General features: G+C 45.8%; 1 protein-coding gene across 1 annotated transcript in view; it reads left to right on the forward strand.

Moving 5' to 3' along the window:
• Positions 1 to 24,902, forward strand: part of HECTD4 (HECT domain E3 ubiquitin protein ligase 4) — a 66,879-nt gene that overhangs the window by 30,922 nt on the left and 11,055 nt on the right. Inside the window, 42 exon segments of the mRNA XM_048323184.1 lie at positions 334 to 438; positions 1,099 to 1,262; positions 1,584 to 1,817; positions 1,951 to 2,143; positions 2,299 to 2,403; positions 2,486 to 2,574; positions 2,890 to 3,065; positions 3,728 to 3,863; positions 4,015 to 4,156; positions 4,249 to 4,415; positions 4,951 to 5,097; positions 5,387 to 5,571; positions 5,984 to 6,137; positions 6,374 to 6,654; positions 7,069 to 7,258; positions 8,092 to 8,173; positions 8,750 to 8,952; positions 9,130 to 9,265; positions 9,887 to 10,069; positions 10,299 to 10,469; positions 10,888 to 11,057; positions 11,383 to 11,498; positions 12,318 to 12,421; positions 12,656 to 12,817; positions 12,953 to 13,101; positions 13,321 to 13,400; positions 13,518 to 13,681; positions 14,145 to 14,382; positions 14,808 to 14,944; positions 15,113 to 15,239; positions 15,852 to 15,989; positions 16,106 to 16,242; positions 16,395 to 16,555; positions 16,724 to 16,905; positions 18,247 to 18,452; positions 18,775 to 18,905; positions 19,070 to 19,275; positions 20,141 to 20,320; positions 20,624 to 21,930; positions 23,426 to 23,633; positions 24,249 to 24,472; positions 24,554 to 24,705. Coding sequence (XP_048179141.1) covers positions 334 to 438; positions 1,099 to 1,262; positions 1,584 to 1,817; positions 1,951 to 2,143; positions 2,299 to 2,403; positions 2,486 to 2,574; positions 2,890 to 3,065; positions 3,728 to 3,863; positions 4,015 to 4,156; positions 4,249 to 4,415; positions 4,951 to 5,097; positions 5,387 to 5,571; positions 5,984 to 6,137; positions 6,374 to 6,654; positions 7,069 to 7,258; positions 8,092 to 8,173; positions 8,750 to 8,952; positions 9,130 to 9,265; positions 9,887 to 10,069; positions 10,299 to 10,469; positions 10,888 to 11,057; positions 11,383 to 11,498; positions 12,318 to 12,421; positions 12,656 to 12,817; positions 12,953 to 13,101; positions 13,321 to 13,400; positions 13,518 to 13,681; positions 14,145 to 14,382; positions 14,808 to 14,944; positions 15,113 to 15,239; positions 15,852 to 15,989; positions 16,106 to 16,242; positions 16,395 to 16,555; positions 16,724 to 16,905; positions 18,247 to 18,452; positions 18,775 to 18,905; positions 19,070 to 19,275; positions 20,141 to 20,320; positions 20,624 to 21,930; positions 23,426 to 23,633; positions 24,249 to 24,472; positions 24,554 to 24,705 — 7,922 coding nt within the window.

Genomic DNA, 24,902 nt, shown 5'->3' on the forward strand with positions numbered 1-24,902 from the left:
GGTTTCTTGCAGCCAAACAGTGAAAATCAAGGCTAAGTAACATACTGATAATTTCTGCTTTTGATTTTACAGCTATGGTGGTTCTTTCTGTTTTGCTGTAGTCAGCCAGCAGCAAAATTAAGTTGTCTACTAAAAGACACCTTTACAAAAAGGGAAAAATCTTAAATCAGAGTATCTCATTTGAGATAAAAACAACACCCAGAAACCTGTCATTAAAAGCATTAACCTATAAAATAACCACTTGTATGAAAAGCCTGCTTGTTTGCCTCAATTATTAAATATATTTTCTTTTCTTCCCCCCCCCCCCCCCTTTCCTGCCGTGGATATTTGAAGGTGGAAGGAGACACAGTCACGTTCTCCTTCGAAATGCGGAGTGGTCGGGAGCACAACACTCCGGACAAAGCCATGTGGGGCTTTGCCTGCACTGTCCGAGCACAGGTATTCCAGGGGGAGAATTCCAGGGGGAGAGCTTCAGCTTCCACTGTCCCCTGCCTGCCACAAATTCCAGATCGATAGAAATGTGCTTCCAGCTTGGCAGTTTGAAATGGAAACCAGCAGCGACTGGTTTGGGCAGTGAGACAAATCATGTGTTGGCAATGAAAAGAACCCGAGTTTGAGATGAGGCTTAGGGATTCATGGAGATAGCTGGTATCAAACATGTCTTATCTACCTCCTGAAGCCAGTTCAGCATCCCTTGCTGCTTGTAGGTCAGAATTTCTTTGTAACAACCTGAAAATTGGAGATGTCCTGAGGAAATAATGATTCCAGCCCACGAAGAAGAGAGGGGAGGGATGCTGGGATCAAACACAGGGGATCTTGAATCCCACTACAAGTTAGGACTAGGGTGACTGAGCCAAAAATAACTTCACCTGTTCCTTCTTGGTTCAGGAAAATAATGTTTAAATCCCTTATTTCTTGCCTTGAGTTGTTCTTACAACTTGCTGTTAATTGTTGAGCAATTTTTGTGTGAGGGTTAAGATTGATATCGAGCTATACCTTACATAGAAAAGATTATATATAAAATCTCCTATCTTGAATAGACGGGAAAGGCCTTCCTGGTGGATTGCTTGGTTGAACTTCTCCCTGTTCCTTCTGCAGGAATCCTCAGAAGATGTGTCAGGAGGTTTGCCATTCCTGGTTGACCTGGCCCTGGGCCTCTCTGTGCTGGCCTGTTCTATGCTGAGGATCTTGTACAATGGGCCAGAAATTACCAAAGATGAAGAAACCTGTCAAGAGCTCTTAAGATCTAAACTCTTACAAAGGTAAAAATAATCAATTTTGATCTGAGTGGTTTCTTCTGAGGGGAGGTGACTTGTATAGTTGGGCTCAGGTCTTGTGCTTTACAGCGATGTTTGGATCAGTTTTCCTGTAGTTTGTTCAGCAGTTTGTGTCACCTAAAACTGAGGGAATGTTCTCCAAAACAGAGGGGTTTTTAGAGTAAAATGAGGGTTGGGTTATGCTTGGTACAAGCCACACTTCATTTATTAATACTTAGTCTTTGTAATGTGTCATTGACTGAAGTGTCTTTCTCAATGAGGGGGGAAATAAAAATCCCTTTAATTGGTTTTTATTTCCTTTTGCAGGTGCCAGTGGCAGGTGGAAGCCAACGGGGTCATATCTCCAGCCCTTACTCCAAGCCCATCTCCATTGCCTCTCACTATAGAGGAGGATAGGGAATTCACATACCCCTCTGATGTGCTCGTGCCTCCTGTTGGACACTACTTTGATCTGCCCAGGATTAGGCTGCCCCCAGGAATCATGATCAAGCTCAGGGAAATTTCTGGACGTGCTCGGCCTCAATTTAGACCCAGTATAAAGTAAGGAGTCCTTGTTTCCCTCTGGTTTTTTAACCTCGTTTGTGAATGCAGCATCTGATGATTTATAAATATGAACTGTCCAAGTTGGTCTCTTACTCTTGATTAATGAGTTTGGCTTTCCCTGGAACCCTAGGGAAGTGATCCAGCCAGAAGTCATGGAGGAGATGGTGGTTTCCTGTGTGATTAAACATCTGAATTTAGTTGATGCTCTCCAATCCCTGATAAATTTCCAGTACCAGGAAGAACATGCTGAAGAATATGACTTACTTTGTAAAATTATGGGAGAGACCTTTAAGAAGCTGAATGCCATGGAGAGACAGCTGCAGGTAAAAAGAAAATGATTTGAAACAACAGAAAGCTTTTTTTGAGAATAAAGGTGTAATTTAGCAGCACAGAAATCCAAAATGTACTCAAGATTTCTTCTTTTAAACTCCCTTCTACACCTTAAGTGCAACAAGTGTGACTTCTGTCTCTTTATCAGAGTGTGGCTGAGCTGGAGCAGAAGTGGCAGAACGAGGTGGATGATGCCATGCACGGGAAGCTGGAGAACAATGTCCCCTTTTTTTATGATTATCACTTCAACGAGGTGAGCACTGGGGCTGCTGTGGGTGCTTGTGCCTCACTCTGCTCCCTCAAACCTGTTCATCCTTCTCCTTCCCTTTGTTTAGAGCAAGATGAAGGAGCTGGAGCTTCTGTGTTCAATGAAAGAAGTTTCTTTTGATGGAAGTGATCTTGAGAATGTGGTCCTGGCATTAAGGTCAGTATTAGTGAACATTTAGGCCTCAAAGGAGGGGCAGCTTCAGGGGAATTTCAGAGAGTTCCAAAAGTATCTGATGAAATGATTAGAAACTTCTGTGCTAAATATATTAATATTAATACCTACAACTCCTTGTGTTTGCTAGCAAATCACTTGTTTATTTCTTCCATGTTTTCTGCTTTCTCCATTGTTGGCATAGAACATATTGATGCCAAAAGTCCTCTTTAACTGACCTTTTCCACAGTAACACTTCCTTTCTGAAAGCATTCAGACATCATTGACTTTGCTTCTTTTACTTCCCTTTCATAATCCCAGGGAGAAGTTTTTCCAAGAGGTGAATTCCCTGATCCAGAAGACCTCTCATCCCTTAGCAAAGACAAAAACCTTGGTGAAGAGCTTGATGAACAGAGCAGAGCTGTTGTTGCATGTCACCATTGCAGCACAGTCTGGGATCACCAGAAGCATATCTGGGACCCCTGCAGAAACTCCAGGTACAACTCTAATTACCAGCAGTTCCTAAAGATAGCATTTATTTCTTATTTGTCCCTCTTTTGCTCAAAATTAAACGGTTTTTTTCCTAATTTAAGTGAATTCTTTTATAATAAAGTCGAGCCTTTGTTTTCTGATTGCCATGATGATGGTAATTTGAGATCTGAGTAATAACAGGTGGAATTTAAACTTCAGTCTCTTGATTTATTGGGGGAAAATACTTAACCAAATCAAAAGAAATCTGATTTGAAAAATACCTGAAACAGGAAAACCCTCAGAGCTGTTCTTGTATTTTGTTTGTAGTGAGATTGAGCTGAAACTTCCGCACTCTTGTTTACGTGTTTCATATGAAAACATCAGCGACTTGCAGTTCTCCTTCTAAATCTCCCTTGAGAGATTCTTAACATGTGCTGATTATTATTTTTTTAAAGTTGCATTTGGAAGTTTGTGAATTGAAGCCTTCAGCTGCAAATCTTTAACTCCCAACAGGATTGAAAACAGGAAAATTCTCAGATCTGAGTTGCATGTTCTTGCTTAGATTGGGTTTTCTCTACCCTATGTTTCAGTTTTCAGTGGAATATCCAACACTGATTTTAAAGCCAGTTTGTAAATAATTCCCTGCACCAGGAATGACCTTTTTATTTATTATTTTATAATACTTCAGCCTGTAAATCAGCCTCTGAGACCAAGGTGATCTCGCACGCCGTGCGCCAGCCCGTGTTCCTGCGCAGCATGTCCGCCCCATCCGACCTGGAGATGATTGGCAACGAGGACATCGAGTTTGCCCGGGCCAGCCAGAGGTACAGCAGGGTTGAGACCTTCCCTTTACACCTCTGTGCCTGTGCTGTTCCAATGATCAACTTGATCAAATCTATCCCTGCCAGCACAGCAGGATTTGTGCTGGTTGGATCAGCTTCTGCTGCCGGGTGTAACATTCCTGTTCCCTCGCAGGCGCCGGCACGTCACCAGCCACAGGAGCAGCTCCTTCACCCTGCTCCAGTCTCTGGCCATCGAGGACAGCAGGGACAAACCCACCTACAGTGTCCTGCTGGGGCAGCTCTTCGCTTTCATCGGGACAAACCCCGACCAAGCCGTACGTCGTTATCTTATTTCGGACTCCAACTTGCACAAAACCAGGAGGTGCCTTGTTTGTGTCTAACAAAAATCCCATCCCAAACCTTGCAGGTGTCCAGCAGCAGCTTCCTGCTGGCTGCTCAGACCCGCTGGAGACGTGGGAACACCAGGAAGCAGGCCCTGGTGCACATGAGGGAGCTGCTGACGGCCGCAGTGCGCGTCGGGGGCGTGACCCACCTGGTGGGCCCGGTGACCATGGTGCTCCAGGGAGGCCCAAGGTGGGTGCACTTCTCCAGAATTCGGTGGTTTGGTCTCTGTGGAAGGGAGTAAATTGCTTTGTGTGCTGGAAAGCCAGAAGTGAGTAGCTGTGAGGCAACAAGTTGGCAGAGCTAAGGTTGCAACAAATACTTTGGCTCTTGTGGGGTACAAAAGGCAGAAACTTCTAAGAAATGCTTTTATTTATCAGTAGATGAACTTTCCTTTCGTACTGGGCTGACATGTTCCCAGGTATGTATAGAGGGCATCCTTCTCCCTTGATTTAATTCCAAATAAATGTTAATTAGCTATTAGTGGTAGATTTAGCTGATACTGTCATCTAAATGTAATAAATGTTTTGTATTTTATTTGTAGTGAGATGTCTGAGCTCTAACTCTCTTGTTTACATGTTTCATGTGAAAACATGAGTGACCTGCAGTCTTCCTTCTAAGTCTCCCTTGAGTAATTCTTAACATGCACTGATTATTATTTTCTTAAAGCTACCTTTGGAACTTTGTGAATTGAAGCCTTCAATTCCCAATCTTTAACTCCCAACAGGATTGAAGAGCTGACGTGTGGTGGGATGGTAGAGCAGGTCCAGGAGGCTTTTGGAGAGACGATGACGTCAGTGGTGTCCCTGTGTGCCCGGTACCCCATCGCCTGTGCCAACAGCATTGGCCTCTTGTGCACCATTCCCTACACAAGGTGTGGAAGCGCTTGGGGAAGGGAAAGGGGGCATCCACACCTGGCTTTAGTAGGCTTTGCCTTAAGGAGAAGCATTAAGTAGTATAAATACATCCCCTTTCTTCATCATGGGGAGCATCTGAGGCCACCCAGTTCAATTCCCTCACAATTTCATCTGGGGAGGGTAAGGGAGAGGCAGAACCATCTTTCTGCCGAGTGAACTAATTACTTACTGAGCTAACAGCAAGTTCTGGATCGTTGTGTCTCTTTGTGATGGAGAAGTTAATTCCACCCTGGATTTCTCCTGCAGGAGTGAGGAGAAGTGTCTGGTGCGTAGTGGCCTGGTCCAGCTCATGGACCGGCTCTGCAGCCTGAGCAGCCAGACAGAGTCCAGCTCAAATGAAAAACAGACCAAGAAACAGAAGGTGGCCACCATGGCTTGGGCTGCCTTCCAGGTGCTGGCCAACCGCTGTGTGGAGTGGGAGAAGGAAGAAGGTAGGAACACGGGAAATATCTCCCAGCTGTGTGTGTTAGAACTGCCTGATGAGTGGTGTAAATGTGTTTAAAATAGGGCAGTCATTCACCATGACATGGGACTCTGTGGGTTCCTAAGAAGTGAATACAAAATTCAGTTGATTTTTTTTCTTGTTTTTCGATTCTGGCTTTTTTTTCTCCCATGGAAATAATTTCACATTTTGCCACTTGGTTCTGTGTAAACATAATCAGAGAACACGGAGATTCTGGGGGATCATTTGGCATTTCTCTCATGGTAGAATTCACCCATAACGCACATAAACTTACAGACACGTGGCTGTTGGCTAGTGATGGATGTATCAGGGGTTATTTTTGTGGTGTGTACATTGATTTTTGTGGATTACAGCTGTGTATTCTTCCATCCCTTCCAAAGGGGGTTCCACAGACGCTGTTCACTCTGGGCTGGCCAGGCAGGTCTCCAGCCTGCTCACCAACCACCTGGCCAGAGCCACCGAGTGCTGTGGCAACCAGGCTGCAGGGAATGATGCACTTCAGGATGTCCTCAGCCTTCTGAATGACCTCTCAAGGTATGAGGCCTTTGCTCTGGAGTATTTTTTTCCTATGTATCAAAGCCCATGTGGGATCTTTGGTGGATTTTTTCAAACCATTCTAAAACTGACCCTTAATCTTAGTGTTTAATCAGTGCTGTCAAGTTACGGAAGAACTGTTGCAGATATTTTGTCAGACACTGAAATTGCTTTTAATACATCTTGTAAATAATAAATTAATTTGGTTTTAATTTCAAGATTCTTTTCCCTTTCAGGAGTCACATTGGCAAAGCCATCCTGAGCCAACCAGCCTGTGTGTCCAAGCTTCTGTCCCTCCTCTTGGATCAGCGTCCTTCTCCAAAGCTGGTCCTTATAATCCTGCAGTTGTGTCGTGCTGCGCTGCCTCTCATGAGTGTTGAGGACTGTGGAAACGTGGAATTGCCTCCCTGGAGTTACTCAGTGCCCTCTCTGAACAGTGAGCAGGATGATCCCAGTGACCCAGCCTCCAAGATTGCCTCCCTGCTGCTGGCAAAGCTGGCGGATTATGTCGTGCCAGGTACCAGCAGCTGTTTGGTGTTGTGCCCAAGGGACTCATGTTTCATGGAACCTTGGAATGGAAGGCACCTTAAAGCCCATCCAGTCCCACCCCCTTCCACACCTTCCACTATGCCAGGTTGCTCCGAGCCCTGTCCACTCCCAGGGATGGGGCAGCCACAACTTCTCTGGGTAATCTGTTTGTTCCAGGAGCTTTTTTATTGACAGAAAGCTCAGCTATTGGGAGGTATCTGTCAGTGCTGAAAGTAGGATATTCCTGTGACTTTCCATTTGCTTCCTAATTTCCCTGTCCTCAGACCAAAGTGGGTGTCCCAGCGATGTTTCAGACACATCCCAGGTGTGTCAGCATTAGTTCCAAGGGTAAGAAAATTCATGGTTGTGTTTCTTTGTTTCCTTTTCTCCTTTCTGCTTCAAGGCTGCCAGACGGTCCTTTCTCCAACTGCCTCTGAGCCAGATACTATCTTGGCAAAAGCCAGCCCTAAAAACTCCATAAAAGGTGATAAAGATCCTGGAGAAGAAAGTGAGGCAGTGGATGGTAAACTCTCTATTTTTATCCATAAACGAGAAGATCAGTCCTCCCATGAAGTCCTCCAGCCTTTACTAAGGTAATCTCAGCTCACTGGATTGAAATTAGAACCAATTTTACCAATTCACTTTATCTTCTCCTTTTTTCCAGTGCTCAGCTGCAGAAAAATACATCCTAGATAGAAGAGTAAATGGGACAGCAAAGTGTCTGCCCAGTGTGTTGTGTTTACTGGCAAAGCAATAAGATAATGCAAAGGAACACAGGAACATCATCTGTCTGAAAACAATCACATGAAAAATTAGCTCCTTAGATTCTGTGTTTGTGATGGAATCTCATTGATCTTGTTTATGGTGTGACAGGCTGGGCAGGACTAACAAATAGAACTGTCAAGGCAAAGTGGCTTTAAAAGCACTGATTTAATAATGCATAAGTTGGACACTAATTTGCTATTAAACATTCTTTGGTATTCTCAGCACCCACCTGGATGTTGGGATCACTGAGTGTCAAACAGCCCAATGCTGTCACCTCCTGCATTTTGTGTTGTTTCATCTTCCCTCACTCCATGGGTTGATTTTGAACCTGTACTCTAAAAATTACACTGAAAGGTACAAGTGAAAGGTGAACTCGGAGCCCTGGGCATTTGTGATCAATAAAAACCATTTCATGAGACTTGTTCAGGAGGAAAAAGTTAAATTGCATTGCAAATAAATGCATTCAATAGGATTAAATTCCCTCTGTAAATGGGGTATATCCTTAACTGCCTCATATTTCTCTTGCTGTTGAGCATTCAGCTGCAAGGGTGGCTTCAAATCATTTCAAACCACCCCTAATATATGAAATCGGGCTGTGTAGCTCAGCTGTGTTTTCCAGCAGTGAGAACAAAGCTCCTGTGTTTTGTTTCCCCTGCAACAGTAGCTCAGAAGGCCGCCCATTCCGACTGGGGACTGGAGCCAACATGGAGAAGGTGGTGAAGATGGATCGGGACATGACAAAAGTAAGAGGAGGAATAACTAAGGAATTGTTCAACATCCTAAAAATTGGTGGCCAGTCAGAATTCTTGGGTTTTACTGATGTTAAGTCCCCTTTGTTAAATGTTGTTTTATTCATCATTCACCTCTGTAAATACAGATCCCATACAGGGGTAAATGATGAAAAAGAATTTCAGCTGATGCTTCCTGCAACCGTTGTAGGTCAGGTTTAAGCCCGTTTAATATTCTCTTTTCTCAAGTATTTAATGCACATTGATAGTGCAAATTTTAAGCCACACACTTGAACTAAAATTTCATGTCTATTTTCAGGCATGTTCTTGAGTGTTTGCACCAGAAATACTCACTTGTAGCTTTTTGATCAGAGAAACTGAACTGTTAATCTAAGAATGGAATGTTAAAGTCAGTGAATTGATCCCTGATCTCTCTGTAGATGACAAAAAGCAAGAGACAGAACTTGTCCTATGACTAATCTACCCCCAGGAGGGGGTTTTGCTGTGTTCTCAGCACTTTTACATGAGCAGAGAGAGCAGAGTGACCCAAGTGGATCTGACATTTGCCTTCCATGGCCATTTCCTTTGCAGAGTGGCTGCTGCGAGGTCATTACAGAAGAAGCTGCTGCAGCTCTTAGAAAAGCAACCAAGTGGGCACAATCTGGGCTGATAGTGAGTGTGGGGCCACCCATAGAGACTGTCAATCCAGAGACCAGCAGTGGCTTGTCCACTGGGGACAAAAAGAAGACTGCACAAACATCCATTTGCAGGGAGAGGAATTCAGAGCTCGCCAGGTAAATCCCTCAGTCTGCATTCTGCTTTTCTCTCTACCGATATTTGTAGCTCTCCCAAAAAATAATCTGGCTGTTCATAAGCTTCCTTTTTTGTGCTGTATCTTGTTGACAACTGAAGCTTCTTTTCCTTCTGTGGTTTTGAACTGAATGGTCCAATTGCCTGTGTCTCCTGCGCAGGACGGATCCTGTGAGGCCGTTCATCAGCGGGCACGTTGCAAACAGCATGGCAGCAGAGGTGATTGCCCTGCTGCACAGCCTGCTCATGGCCCCAGAGTCCAATGCAGCTCAGATCTGGACAACAACTGCTGAAAAAGTGAGCAAACACAACCACGAGTGGCACATTCCTCACTGGGGGTTGAGTAGTTAGAGAATCTAATGATTAGCAAGGCCTGAGCTGCTCCTTTCTGATATAGCACAGAAACAGTTCACACCAGGGTGGAACTGCACAGACCCAGCCCTTTCTCAGCTGTCAGGGTGGGACAAATACTCAAAATTGACCCATCATTAGATAATTGCTGTCATTCTTTTCAGGCATTAACAAAGTTGTTTGTTAGGGAGTTCCCTTGCCTGTGGCAGGTTATTCTACCTTGGCTGTTCTCGTGGCTGTGGCCTCTGAGGGTACAAAGTGTTGGCTGGAACAAAACACGTTGGGTTTATGTTCCTCTGAATCCCCCAGCACCTAATCTATTCCTTAGGTGAAATCCTCAGCAAAGACTTTTGCCAAGATTGTATTTATCCTAAAAGTTACCAGGGAATGGTCATGGCTTTGATGGTGCTCACACTTCAGAGAACGTGGAATATTCTGAGTTACATAATTCTCTTCAAGAACAAAAACGATTCTTCTGAGACTGTGTGGGCTGGAGGCTTGGGGCACTGGTTTTTGTTGGAACTGTGCTTTGAAGTCGTTCCCTGGTATTTTTGCTTCTGTCTTCAGGTTCTGTCTCGGGCTCTGATGTACATTCCACAGCTTGGGAAATACGCAGAAAGCATTTTGGAGAATGGGAGTAGCAGTGGAAGGAAACTGGCTAAACTTCAAAGGATTGCTCGGCAGGCAGTGGCTGCCCTGTGTGCTCTGGGTGGCTTTAAGGAGACAATTAAAATAGGTTCTGAAGTTCAGGTAATTCAGCACTGTTCACATTTGATATCTTAGATGAGAGCTGCTGCTCTCCTGAGGTTTTCCCTGCCCTGGGATCCTTGGGAGCAAGATGTGCTTGTGGAACAGCAGCGTGTGGAGCTTGTTTGCTACAACACCCCCGTGTGGTTGTGTGTGCAGTTGGTGTGTGATGTCAAACACGGATTCCTGCTTGTGACACCTTCAATCTCATGCAGCCCTTCTTTGGTTGTAGGTTTTAGGCAAAGGAATAGCAGGAAGCATTGGAGTTGTGGCATCTATTAATGAGCAAGAAGGTATAGCTACGGTCAAATTCCCACCCACCACTATAGACACTAGAAAGACCTCCCAGGCATCAGACACTTTAACTATTCCATTATCTAGGCTCTATGTTCCAAGATCTGAGGTATGGGAGTTTTAAATATCCAATATTCAGTATAATCTCGATTCTTGCTTTATTTCTGTCACAGCATACTGATTGTTAATCTGCAGCATGTAAAAAAAAGGTTTCATCTTTGCTTATAAATGATTTGTAAAGTTTGCCTTGTTGTTTTAAGCATATATTAACAATATATTTAATTTCTCATTCAAGTAACATGAATATTCATCTTTTGTGCTTAAATATATTCCATTGCATACTGGGTTGGGGGTTTTTTTGGTTAATTTCTAGCTTGGTTTTGGGGTGGGTTTATTTCTTTTATTGGTGTTTGGTGCTGATTTTGTGATAGTAACATCTAAGAATTAACTCCAGGTAATAAAACACCCTCATTTCTTAGAAACTAACTACTTGAATTTAACTTTTTACCGTGCCCCCCCACCATCAGGCATTGCCTCTTCATAAACTGTCCATTACTGAGAAGGTAGTACAGGCAGTCCAGTCCATGTTGCTCCCTCAGGAGGGAAGTCTCTCTATTCACACCTCACTTCCTGCAACAGGAGATGGCTCAACCCCAGTAATGGCAGTGGTCCGGCTCCTTGCTGAAATAAGAACCAGGTGAGTCCTGGCTTTGTGCACCAACATCCAAGGGAGTTGCATGAGTTCCTGTGCCCTTCCTCTAGGGGTGTTGGCAGTAAAAATTCCTCCTTGCTCCCTTTTAGTGTCTGGGTGTTGTTCATGAGTGTCCCTGTAACACACTGAGCAAATGCTTCAGTAAATCCATCTATGAAGCAGCAAAAAGCTGCCTTTGGGGAGGGTCCAGCTAAAATCAGAGTTAAGTTTAAGACTACTCTTAAAACACCCTTGAATTCACTACTGTAAAGCCAGCTTTGAATTCAGCACACACTTTGTAACACTTTAAATGTGTTATTTTTCTCTCCAGAGCATGCCTGGTGATGGCTCAGCTGTTGGAAGACAGCTCATTCTGTGAAGAATTCATTCAACAGTGCCCAGCTGCTGTAGAAGTTCTGAATTTGGTGGCCCAGGAGTGCAGCCCTGGTATGTAGCCAACACCTTCTTGGCATATTCGGGTCAGAGAGAAAGCAGCTTTTAAAATCATTTCAGTGTTTTGTCCTCCAGCCACTCAGAGTTTAAGAACTGGCACAGGACAGGGTGTCTTGTCACAGCTGCAGAGCTGCTGATGTAAGACCAGCTAATAATCAGCCTAAATCATTAAACATTAGGCATTAATTTAGCCCAGAACATGATTATTCTGTGTATCAAGGAAGCAAGTCCTGGGACTGGTTCTCCTCTGCACTCTCTACTTCGCTTGCTTCCAGCATATCCTACTCTGTATTCCTTGACATTATCATTTGTATGTTTTCTTTTGATCACCTTTTTTGCTGGTTTTTGCAATGCTTTCTTATATTCCTGGTCCTTGAGCTCTCCTTGTTTAAGGATCAGCAATGGGCCCAGCGGAAATCTCAGTTCAGGGGCAAGTTTTAGGAACATGCCAGAGGAAAAGTGGCTGAAGTGAAGGGTAGGAGCCAAGGGATTTTGGTGTAAAAGGGCAAGGATTGATTTTTTTGACAGTAGGCATGATTTTTTTTGCTTTCCTGCCTTTGCTGGGCCATAAACTTGCTCGATAACTTTATATCTTAATTAACACAGCATTATCTTTGCTAACCAAATATAAATTAAACATGAGAAAACACTTTGCATACGTTGTATTTTACCCTTAATTTCATAGTTCAGGTAAGCGAGGCTGATCAAACCTCTTCAAAGTGCAAATACCATATTTATTTCTGTACTAAGATCACACTGCTGGACTCAAGGAAGCAGCTGGAAGCTGATGCCTGGTTTGGGTTGTTGTTGCAGGGGAGAGGCTCGTGGTTGTGGAGATGCAGTGTGAGAGGTTACGGATGTTGTACCGCGACTGTGCTCGGCCCCCTCCTCCTCCCCTCCAAGCAGACAGGAGACAGGTGAGCACAGGGACAGTGCTGAGCCCTCTGCCCTCAGAGAACCCTCTGCTGCTGCCCAAACTGGGAGGATTCTTCTTGAATTATCTCCTTTAATGTGAATTTCTTGTGAATTTTGCATTGGGATGTGATTTGTTGTAGTTGTCTTAAACGTGCACCTCATAAACTGTGTGGTTGTATTTTAGTGGGTGACTTGAATTGTGATTGGTAGAATAAACTGCTCTGTTGTATCTGCAGCCCAAAGAAATCACGTGGAGCCCATCCAGGGTGTTCCCCCCAGTGAGAGCCTGCATGTTCTCCTCACACCTCACTGCTGTGACCTTCCTGGCTGATCCCAGTGCAGGCGGGGGACTTCCTCGGGGCACCTTTATCTATGCCACCTCCCCAGTCCCAGTGCAGGTGAGACCTCACAGCTCTACAGCACTTTGTCATTTAATATCCAACAGGGCATGAGAAGGAAAAGCAAGAAAATTGCCTCCTCAACCTTTGTTTTGTAAATAATTTTTAAAAACGTGTTATTATTTTTATTTCTAGGCACCGTCATTCTACTGGGAAATTGAAGTGGTTTCCTATGGAGATACAGATGATGACACTGGGCCAATAGTTTCCTTTGGATTTGCCACAGAGGCTGAAAAACGGGATGGAGCTTGGACAAACCCAGTGGGCACCTGCCTCTTTCACAAGTAGGTTGGAGGTGCACATCAAAAACCATGCTCAGTGCATTTGTCAGCAAACTGGGGAGGAGGCTGTAGTGGGCAATACATACTTTTTAACTGAAATGCTAAAATGATGGACTGGAATATCTCTGCAAAATAAGGAGAGTTTCAGTATCACAGCTTTGGTGGGCTGTGATCCTGCTCTGTCTCAATGCTCTGTCTCATTCTGTCCTTGTTGCCCCTCAGCAATGGGCGAGCAGTGCATTACAATGGCTCCAGCCTGCTGCAGTGGAAGAGTGTCAGACTGGACGTGACTCTTTCCCCTGGTATGTGAGAGCACGGCTAAAATCCTTATCTGCTCCATCAGAAAATCCTCTAAATGTCAGGGAAATGCTGGATGAGAAAACTGATCAAATCCTTTTTGTGATTGTGTTTTTCTCCAGGTGATGTAGCAGGAATTGGATGGGAAAGAACAGAAGGAACTCCCCCTCCTCCAGGGCAGCCAGCAAAGGGCAGAGTTTATTTTACATATTGTGGGCAGAGACTTGTGCCCTACCTAGAGGATGTGTCTGGTGGAATGTGGCCAGTTGTCCACATTCAGAAAAAGGCAAGTTTGTATTTGTCATTCAGTGTACTTCCAGCAATATTAAAAACATGATATAAAATATTGAGCCTGCTCTGTAGAAAAGCAAATTGATCGTTTTTACCTTTCTCGGGTAGGCTGAGGTATTCATTGGCCCTCCCAGATGCATGTGTTGTGTCATTATTTTGGTTTTCCCTGCCCATTAGCACAGCAGTGTGCAGCTGGCCTGGCAGGACGCCCTGTGCTGTGCCAGGAGCCCTTCTCTTAGCATTCCTTGCTAGCACTGACATTGCTTCAAAGCACCCAGCTCAGGCTGCTGCAACTTGAAGCTGGAAAGCAGGCGAGTTCAAAGCGTGTGTTTGGCAGCTTAAAGCTTTCCAGAGTGCCAGCTGGGCATCCTCGTGGTGGGGAGGTGTGATCAGCTGCTGACTGAGGCAGAGTGAGGGCTCAGAGCAGGATCTGAGAGCTTCCCTGCATCCTTTTGCAGAACACCAAGGTGCGGGCCAACTTCGGCTCGCGGCCGTTCGCCTACGCCGAGGGCCAGGCTCACCGCAATGCCGCCGACCTGTGCCTCGACCTGGCCGAGGAGATCAGTGCCAACTTCGAGGCCTTGCCCTTTGCCATGGCCTCTGACAGTGACAATGATGCTGGCACCAGCATCGCCTCCGACCCTGGCACCCACGGGCCCCCCTGCAGGATCGCCGCTGTCGCCACAGCTCAGCAACGTAAAGTGCCTTTAATTCCTTTTAAAGCTTTCCCAGCAGAAATGCCAAGCAAAGAAATAGGATTTAAACCCAGCCTGGCTGCAGTCCTTGTTCCTTAGGTAGTGCCTGTTTAGGTGGGGCAGTAGCACAGAAAGCCATGTTTATCTGATTTTAGACAAGGCAATTAAAACCATCTTCTTTGGTCTTCCTCTGTATGAATACACAAATTATTCGTAATTAGCGCAGCTACAATGAGAAATGAGCTCATTGGGGCTTGGGATACAATAGGATGTTACGGTGGATTGGATCACCAATTGGTTATGCTGTGTCAAAAGGAATTGCATTCCCACCCCCTGCCTGGAGAGCATGGAATGTTGTGTAGCTCCAATTTCATGGGATGTCTTTGCATGCATTAGCATCTCATTATTTCTGTCGGTGTCTTGCAGAGTACGACAGTGACACATCCTGCCACTATAAAATGGAGCTGAGCTATGAGAACTTCATCACCTCAGGCCCTGATCCTCACCCCCCTCCTATTGCAGATGATGAAAGTGATGATGATGATGACGATGATATTCCCAGGGTGAGGAATGTGGCAAACTTTGCCTCCTCTAACTTATAACCTACAACCAGATCTTGTCATTTAGGTTTTGAAATCTGGCCACAAGAGTTGTTCCTGCTTCCCTAACAGAAATACAGCTGCTGGTAGCTTACCACTTCTTGGTGTTCTAAAACACTTCTCTCTTTGTAGGAGGATCACTATGCCCTCTTGGTCAAAGCCTGGGAAACCAAAGTTTTCCCTACAATTAGGAGAAGATTCCGTAATGAGGCTGAGAGGAAGTCTGGGCTGGATCAGATTAAAGGAGCTTTACAGTTAGGTATGGCTGTAGTTATTTCCATGCACGTTGTTTTCTGTGATGGGCAGGAAGTGTGAGAGAACACCTGTGTTTCTTTCATATTTTACCCTATTCAGGGCTGGAAAACTTAAACAAAAATTCACTTGCTGTTTCCCTCCAGTGCTTAGAATTTGGTTTGTGCTCATGCTTTTTCTTTAACACTTTTACTAAGTTGGACTATTTAAATAGGGGAAGCGGTTTCAGAAATAGTGACAGAATTCATTGTGATGTGGACACAGAAGCGTTCTGGAATAACAGTTGGGGAAGAAACTATATCCAGGCATTTTCTGTCTGTGACTATCCAGGCAAAACTTACGAGGTTTAAATAATAATAATGAGATTTGGGAGTCTTGCAGAATTCAGGTCTGGCAGGACAATGTGTTTGTGGGAAAGTCACATTAAGAGCGAGGTAGAAATTCTGAGCCTTCAGCTCAGGAAAAGCTCTGCTTTCTCAGGAAAACTCCCAATTTCCATCTTTCAGCCTGACTGAGAGAGTATTTAAGTAATTAGAAAACTCACCTGCTTGGGATCTTAATGAGAATAAGAAATTTCAAGTGGCTGAGGGAAATAACTTCCCTCCCTGCTGTCTTTCAGGAATGGTTGATATAGCAAGGCAAACTGTGGAATTCCTGTACGAGGAAAACGGAGGCATCCCAAGGGATCTCTACCTTCCCACCATCGAGGATATCAAAGATGAAGCAAACAAATTCACAATTGACAAAGTACGGAAAGGTAAGGGCAGCACAAAGGATCCTGAGGGGTAAAGAAAAGCTCAGGCTTTTTGGGATCTACTGCAGAAATTGTCTCCTGAGGAAAACACCTTCAAACCTGATGTCCCTTTCTGCCAGGTCTCACCGTGGTGACTCGCTCTCCTGACAGCAACAACGTCACCAGCAGCGCTGTTGGAACAGCTCTACCCAAGTTTGCCATTCGGGGCATGCTCAAGACATTTGGCCTTCATGGGGTTGTTCTGGATGTGGATTCAGTGAGTAAAGACACATTGGGAGGGCTTTTCATGGGTCAGCATCACACAGCTGTGAGCACAGACTGCTCAGGATGCTGGGTTGGGGCTCTCTTGGAAGGAAAAATGTGGTTGCAATTATCGTGTTATTGACAGTGCTGGGTTTGGTGTTGCAGGTGAATGAACTGGTGCAAGTAGAGACCTACCTGCGGAGTGAGGGAGTCCTGGTGAGGTACTGGTATCCCATTGACATGTTGGAAAGGCCACCTGCAGGATACAGGAGGACTGCAACCAACGGATTGGTCACCCTGGATAACACCAACATCCAAATTCACAGGTGAAAAAAGAAATGTGGTTACAAGGCACTTTATTACCTGAATTTGAATTACCTGAAGAGCATTTCTTGTAGTTCAGTTACCTGCTACAGCTTCTTTTTAAGCAGTACAAACTTCATGGTTGGATTTAATGTTAAGGAATTAATTGAATTAACGTTTGTGTTTCCTAGGGAGCTGTTGAGGAGTGAAGCTGCCCTGGCCAAGCTCTACTGTCGCATGGCTCTGCTCAATATCTTTGCTCCCAAATCTCCCCACATGTTCACTCGGCTGTTCCACATTCCTGCCATCCGGGATATCACCCTGGAGCACCTGCAGCTGCTCTCCAACCAGCTTCTTGCACCACCTCTTCCTGGTAAACACTTGGTTTTGTCACGGCTCTTTTTGGTACAGTATTTTTCTGGGGACAAAAAAATGAATGAATTTGGTATGTCTTTATTAGCTGGTTAATAATGGTGGTATTTGAGAATGTCTCGATGGACTCCTGACCTCAATGATAGGTTCCAAACTCAAATTCTTGCTCATGATCTAATTAAAAGTGTTCAGGAGAGGTCAGAGCCTAAGATCCTAAGAGTCCTAAGATCCCACCCAGTGTGTTCCTGTCCCTTTGTCACCAGTGATCTTCTGTTTATTGGGGGCACTGGGAGCATCCATGTGGGACAACCCCAAGGAACTGAGATCACTTCAAAGTCCCTGGGTAGTAAAGCTAAATGCCAGTTGGGTCTCAGAGTTTTCAAAATGGAGCTGTTCTTCATTCACAACGTGGTTTGTCCTTTTCCCACGGGACTCCCAGCTGTGGGTAGAGAATGTTTGTGCTGAATCATGGAACAGAAGCTTTGCCTCATTCGAGTGAGTGTTGACAAAGACAGTGATCGTGACAAAGCCCTTCTGCATGCAGAGAAACGTGTGTCACATGGCTGGAGCATAAGGAGGAAGTAGGAAGTGCTAAATATAGGTTATTAATAATAGAAAGTGATTATTTACCCTTGGAAAGAGTCCTTTTCCCTCTTTCAATTCCTTTGGAACTTGGCTGCCTCTAACAGATGCCACCTTGGAAAGGATCCTCTTGCAGAGTACAGCACTACTTTGCATGGCTTTAAGAATAGTTTTGCAAGCTTTAATTTAGTTTTTCCTCTTTAAAATTTATCTAATTCAGGTCCTGCTAATACATCCAATTCCCAAACTGGCATTTTGGTGAATTGCCCACTCCTTTGAGGTCTGCTCTTCGGTTTTCCTTGACTTCTCCTGGGAGCTGCACGATGACAGCCACGAGGTGTCGGGGCTTGAGAGCCACTTGGGGCTGCCCAAAAATGATCTGGTTGCCCTGTGGGGAAAGCCTGAGAACAGATAAAGCTGCTTTTCCCTCTGGTCACTCATCCTCATTGTACTTCAGCAATGGATAGATGTGTTCCTGCCTTCCCAGGGGAACAGAGCCAGGGTGATCCCACAGCTCCGTGTTCGCCCTCGCCAGGGCCTGGGCTGAGGCTGGTGAGGGGCACAGCTGGCACTGAGAGGACATCCCAGCCACAAGGCTGGGCCTGGGTGGATCCTTTCTCCTGCTGACTTTTAGGCAAGGAGTTTTCCACTTGAAAACAGAGGTTGGGAATCTTCCAGGTGTTCTACACCTTTTGTTTCCCAGGCTACATAAACATTTGGAGCGATCTCCAAATTTGTGCTGTTTTCCTTGTTATTCCAGATGGAACCATCAGCTCAAGCTCCATTCTCCTGGCCCAGTCCCTGCAGCACTGCATCCATTCCCAGACCTGTGCTGCCACAGACCTCTTCTACCAGGGCAATTCCCAGGCCATCAGGGAGTGGCTCACTGTGGCCATTACTCGGACGCTGCATCAGGGAGAGGAGAGTCTGTTGGACCTCACCAAACAGATCTGCTCCTTTCTGCAGGTAAAACATTCTCTCATGTTTTATGAGAGTGTTGGGTTCCCTTCTCAGGAGCCCTTGCTCTGTGTGTGATTGTAATTTCCGTGATGGTTCCCTCACAGGGAATTGTTTCTCTGGATGGATTCTATTATCCTGATTGCAGTGGGCACACTGAACACACAAAGCAGTAGCAATGCTCTGGATTGAATTGAAATGAAGTGGCCTCCCACTGTGTCATAATTTACAATTAATTAAATACTTTGGCTATAGAGCAGTCTATAAATACAGAAGAGGGAGGAGGTTTGCTGCTGTTTGGGATCTTTCACGAGGAATTGTCCTGTTACAGGCGGCACCAGAACAGTTTCCCGCTGAAGAATTCCCAATTTCCGAATCCAAAGTCAACATGGATGTGAATTTTCCTGGGGCTGCCTTTGTGATCGTGTCCTGTAAGGAAAGTCAGTCTGGATTCCGAAAAGAGTGAGTCATGGAGAGGGGCAGAGCTGGGTCTGAGCCTGGCAGCCCCGGGGATGCAGTTACTGATTTTTTGAGAGTTTTGTCTTCTCCGAGACTCGTTTTGAGCGGTGGCTGGGATGTTTTCCAGCCTGTTTGAGCCTAACCAAGCTGTGCTGCTGTTTCCCCAGCTCGTCCCTGTACAAGGCCCCCTGGGCTCGGGTGCTGGTCTATGGGCTGGGGCACAAGGTGAAGAGGAACGGGCAGCTGAACCTCATCGAGGCCGTGTGCTACCCCCGCGACGCCTCCCCCACCAACACCGGCCTCACGCCGCCCCCCACCACCAACCAGTACCCGGCTGTGATCACCCCCACGGACAGGGTGCACATCAAACTGGGTGAGCACAGCCACAGCACGAGGGAAAAGCCTTCACTGTCCTCTCAGAGCTCGGACCAGTTTTATTATGGCTTCTGGAGCACCTTCCTGTGTGCTCACCAGTCCTAGCAGCGCTTAGGGCAGGATTTTTGTACGAGGAATTCATTCTTAACCAAAAGAAGCCTGGTTTTACGAACACTGGCAACCATCTGATTCTCATTTTTATATTCCAGGAGTTCACCCAGCAGTGTTTGTATTCAAAACATTTTATTCAAAATATTCATTTCTGCAGTGTTGGTGCTGTTGGTGTTTGAGGAGCTGTTTCAGATGGAGAATAATTTTTTATTGCTTTTTTAGGTGTTTTTAGGACCCTCTTAGCCACAGAGTAATATATCTGCAGTGTAGCAATACTCAGGTCACCCCAGCTTCTCCAGCAAGAAAAATCATTAATATTCTTTTTACTCTTGCCCTAAGGGAGAGACAGTGGGATTTAGAGCAGTGAAGGTGACTGGGTGCAGTGAGTTCTTAAAACTTCCCCTTGGAGATCCTTAAGTTCTTCTGCTGATGTTGTTTTCAGTACCCATCAGACAGAAATAAATTAATTTGCGGCAAGTTCTGTATGTATATTTAGATATGTTCAGGCTCAAAATTGTTCTGTTTCTTTATGTGAATAAAATGTTCTCTGTGAATTTATAATTATAGATTATATCAACTTACCAATATAGAGAAACATTCCTATTTGTTTATTACAAGGTGCTGCAGAGAAAATTCTCACTTAACACAAGTTTAGCCTTGAAAATATCTTAAATATTACTGTTTTTACAGTAATATTGTTTTTATCAATGCTCAGAGTCATGATGAGGATTTTCTTGGACCTTTTTGCTTAGGAGTGTCTCCTCCTCCTGGAGCTGTGTTGGTCTTGCATTCCCTCCCCCTGGAATTTCCCCTGGCAATGGCATTCACAGAACAGCTCTTAACCTGGAAATTGGAAGATGGGGATGGAAAATCCGAAGATGAACTGGATACTATTCCTGCCTCAGTTCTCTTGCAAGTAGTGGAATTTTTAGGTGAGAATGGAGTATCTCCTTATTAATGAGCGCTGATAATGTGCTGGCTCAGGTGGGGAGTTTAGGAAACAAAAATTACAGTTGAAATTTTCTGAGCTCTTCCACTATAAGGAAATTTTCTTGAAACTCCAGAAATTTTCTGTTGATTTGCAGTTCTTGGAATAACCTTCCTGTCTAAGTGCTGACACGACATTGCAATGAGCTTTTCTGGTGCTTTTTTTAATGGAGTTACTTTTGCAGCTGGTGTTGTAAAGCTGCTAAGAGTGAAACTGCTGACTGCCATGCCTTGCCTTCCTCACACAGGGAATTTCCTCTGGACAACTGACATGGCAGCGTGTGTGAAGGAATTGATCTTTCACCTCTTGGCCGAGCTGCTTCGCAAGATCCACAACCTGGAGCAGAAAAAGAATCCAGCAGGGTTGTCCTCATCCATTGCCCTGCAGCTGAACCCCTGCCTGGCCATGCTCATGGCCCTGCAGTCAGAGCTGCACAAGCTCTACGATGAGGAAACCCAGAACTGGGTGTCTGGGAATGCCTGTGGTGGCTCTGGGGTCGGAGTGGCCGACCAGGGAAGATTCTCCACGTACTTCCATGCCCTGATGGAAGTGTGCCTGGCTGTGGCAGAAGTCACCTTGCCCATCAACATGAGCGTGACAGCCAATGTGATCTCATCCACCAGCGCCCCAAATCTTAGTGACTCCTCCTCCTCCTCCTCGTCTTCCCCAGGGCAGACACCACAGAGCCCGAGCTTGCTGTCCAAGAGGAAAAAAGTCAAAATGAAGCGGGAAAAAACCTCATCCTCAGGGAAAAGGGCTTCATCCAGGGCGGCCGAGACGGACGCGGCGCTCCTCAGCATCGGGGGCAGCAAGCCTGAGGACATGCTGTGGTTCCACAGAGCCCTGACCCTGCTGATAATCCTCAGGCACCTGACCAAGAAGGACCCCCAGGGGCTGGGTGTGACCAACGATGCCGTGGCCGATGCCTGCCAGGCCCTGGTGGGGCCCACGGCCCACAGCCGCCTGCTCGTCATCTCCGGCATCCCCACGCACCTGGAGGAGGCCACCGTCAGGAATGCCATCAGGAAGGCCTGCAATGCCCACGGGGGGGTCTTCAAGGATGAGATCTACATCCCTTTGCAGGAAGAGGATCCCAAAAAAACCAAGGACAAAGCAGAAGGAGGCGAGTGCAGGACGGAGCTGGAAAAGCCGACGGTTTCCAGCAGCGCCGACAGTTTGGACATCAGCAGCTCCAGCAGCGTCACGCCGGCCATGAGCGTCAGCGCCTCGGCATCCACGAGCCAGGCTTCCCTCTGCAGCTCCCAGGGCATATCCCGGACTGTCAGCGACATCTCAGTGGACCAGTTCCAAGCAGGGCTGGAGCTGGCCATCCCACCCGGATTGCTGGAACAGCCGCACGTGGTGTCCAGCCAGGAGAGTTTGGATCTTTCCCACTGCAGCACCGGCAGCCTGGGCAGCCTGGGCAGCCTTGGGGAGCCGCTGGACAACGTGGAGACGGCGTCGGTGTCGGACGTGGGCTCCATGTACACGGTGACATCTCTGGACAATCAGCCGCTGCTGTCACGGCCCATCAAGGGCTTTGCTGTGGTGGAGGTAACAGAGAGGGGCCTCTGGAGCTGGGGTTTTCTGGGAGAATGGGATTGCACTCTAGGAACTGGCTCTTTCTCCATGGGTGCAGGGTCAATGTATGTCTAAGAATGCCATGTGAGTCCAGGGAGACTGGGAATTCTCAGCTTGGACAGGATGGCTGAGGAACATGGAATTCCCTGCTCCACATTCACAGTGTTGGGAGCAATCCCTGTCTCAAAGGACAGAGGGGACCCAGTAGCAGTAATTGGAAAACAGAAGGAAGAAGGGAAGAAGTCTTGTGTGTTGCAGCTTGTAGAGCTGCTTGTCACAGGGTGCTGCTGAAGCCAAGACTGTGAATAAATTCCTAAGGGATTAAGTTCCTGGAGGATTGGTAGCTGTGGAGCACAGCAGCCACTGCAGCTTTCAGCTGAGGAAATCTTTAAACTGATTTGCAGAGGCTGGGAGAACACGTCAGGGGGAAGATCAGTTCATTTCCTCTTTCATGTGCCTTTCTCCAAGGTTTGCTCTGGCCACTGCTGAGATGAATTTAGAGACTGGGGCCCTTTTGGTTTGACCCACAAGGCAATTATTTAATGTTTAATCAGTGGATTTTCACCTATTTTGAACCACCTATGGTTTCCTCTAGAAAGCTACTTTAGGAGAGATGATAAATTTTGTTGCTGTCTGGTTCCAAATTAATTTCTAAAAGCATTGTGGGTGGTTGCCATCGGTGCTGCATCACTCCAGGTGTTCAGCTCTGCACAAGAACCTCCCTCTCTGCTGCTTCCACAAATTGCCTGCTGCAGATTTTATCAGGACCTTCCAAAAGCCCAGCCATTCCTGATAGCCTGGGAATGGAGAGGGATGTTTTTGTATGGTCTGGGATTGTATCAGTTCCCCTTTTAGAAGAAAAGCAGCTTACTCAGATGGAAACTCTGCAAGTTGCTATTCTTGAGCTGTTAATTGACATTAAGACATCATTGAAATACAGAATTAAATGTGTACAAAAAGCTGCCAGAGTGTTCACATGGAAACTATTCCAAGTCTGGAGCTGCTCTGACAGTGGTTATTCTAGGAATCAAAGGAAGTTACTGTTCCCCTTCCCAATCTGTGTGGCTGAGGCTTCAAGGCCTGTGCTAATTTTGATTTTTCTGAGTGGAGAACTGAGGCAGGGACAGCAGAATTATGAATAATGCCAGGTTACCTGGCTGACCCCTCAGCTCTTCCCTGCTGTTCCCAAGGGCTGTCTCCAGACTCACACATGGTATAGCTGGATCAGAGCTGTGCCTGATTAACTCCCAGCATGAGGATTTCAGTGGGCAGATGTTCTCAGAAAGGATCTTTTCTAGGCTGAACCTGAATTTTGGCATCAAATTATTGATGCAGCAGAGTGTTAGAAGAGAAACAATAATGATCATCTGGATGGGGAGGGGGAAAAAGCTTAAACCCCAAATTCCCATGAATGGAAGTGAATTTGTTTTCTCAGAATTGCTGTGAATTAATTTCAATGTTTGTACAGATAAGGTCAAGAGCTAAAATAGAGAAAATCCGAGCCAGCCTCTTCAACAGCAGTGACCTCATTGGCTTGTCCAGCCTGGATGGGGAGGATGAGCTCATGGAGATGTCAACTGAAGAGATTTTAACTGTTTCCACTGTAAATCAGAGTTTGTTTGACACCCAGGGGAGCCCAGCACTAGAGGATTATTTCAATGATAAGTCAATAAAAGGTAGGTGGTTTGATATGGGCAAATCTCACTTGTATTGGGCATTTTTGGGGATGAGCAGGGCTCAGATTCTCCTTTTCTGTATAAATCAGCGGTGACAACGAGCCAGGGAGAAATTCCAAAGCAAGTTTTATCCCTGCAGGAGCTATTTGCAAGCTGAACATTGCTCAGTTGTCCACCCAGCTAATCAAATAAATCATAAATAAATAAACAAACCACTCCTCATCAACCCAAAAAACTACTGATTTAATTCTTTCGGGACTTCTTTTGAGAAAGTAGCCGCCGAAATAATTTTTGACTGCTTGGTTCAGTTGATAGGTGTTGGTGTCTGTCTGCACAGCGTAATTTTTATCCTGGCATGATAAATAATCTGCTTTTTTCATCCCCACTACTCCCACAAGTAATAATTAGAGGATGTGGCCAGTTCTGTCTTTAATGGGGTGCAGAAGGAGCAGGTTTTTTACTGCAAAAGTGATTTCCCATCTCAAAGCGAGTGCCATGTAATAGAATATTTTATCTGAATGCAAAATGTATTTTCACATTTCCAATTCTAACCAATTCTCGTGGTATTCTGTACCAAATTGTTGTTGGTTTGGTTTTTTTTTTTCTTTTCATCAGGTGAAAAACTGGTGCCAGGTGCTCGGGAAGTTCTCACAGAGATCTTTAAAAGCTGCATCCATTCGGAACAAATGCTGAGCCTGACCCCAGCCAAGCCCATCAAGGTGGCTGACATTTACCTCAGCAAGGAGCAGATCAATTCCCAAACCCCTGGGAACCTCCTCCACGTCTTCTTCACCAATGTCCGCCCTCCCAAGAAGGTGCTGGAGGACCAGCTGACCCAGGTAGTGCTTTGCCAGCTGTTCTCAGCCTCTTTTGGTGTCGCTTGAAAGCACTGGGTGACCATTCACTTTCTGTGTTGGAAGATTTTAAGGAAATACGGAGTTCCCAAGCCCAAATTTGACAAGAGCAAGTACAACAAGGCGGGCAAGGAGCAGCACCCGGTGAAGGTGGTGAGCACCAAACGCCCGGTCACCAAACCCCCCACCAAGGAGAAGTCCATGCTCAACAGTGTCAGGTGGGTGTCCTCAGCCTTGTGGCACTTGTGGAATGTTGGATTTCACTGTAGAAATGCAGGTTTTTATCCCCCCTCCCTCTGTGCTTCCGTGTGTTGGGATGGGGAAAGTGACTGTGACGTTATTGTCAGAACAGCTCAGATTGCTGGAAGTTCTTCAGCAAAGTGTTTTTTTCCAGAGATTGGGGTGGAGTTGTTGG

The sequence above is a fragment of the Corvus hawaiiensis genome, chromosome 18 (genome assembly GCF_020740725.1).
Source record: "Corvus hawaiiensis isolate bCorHaw1 chromosome 18, bCorHaw1.pri.cur, whole genome shotgun sequence".
Lineage (NCBI taxonomy): Eukaryota > Metazoa > Chordata > Aves > Passeriformes > Corvidae > Corvus > Corvus hawaiiensis.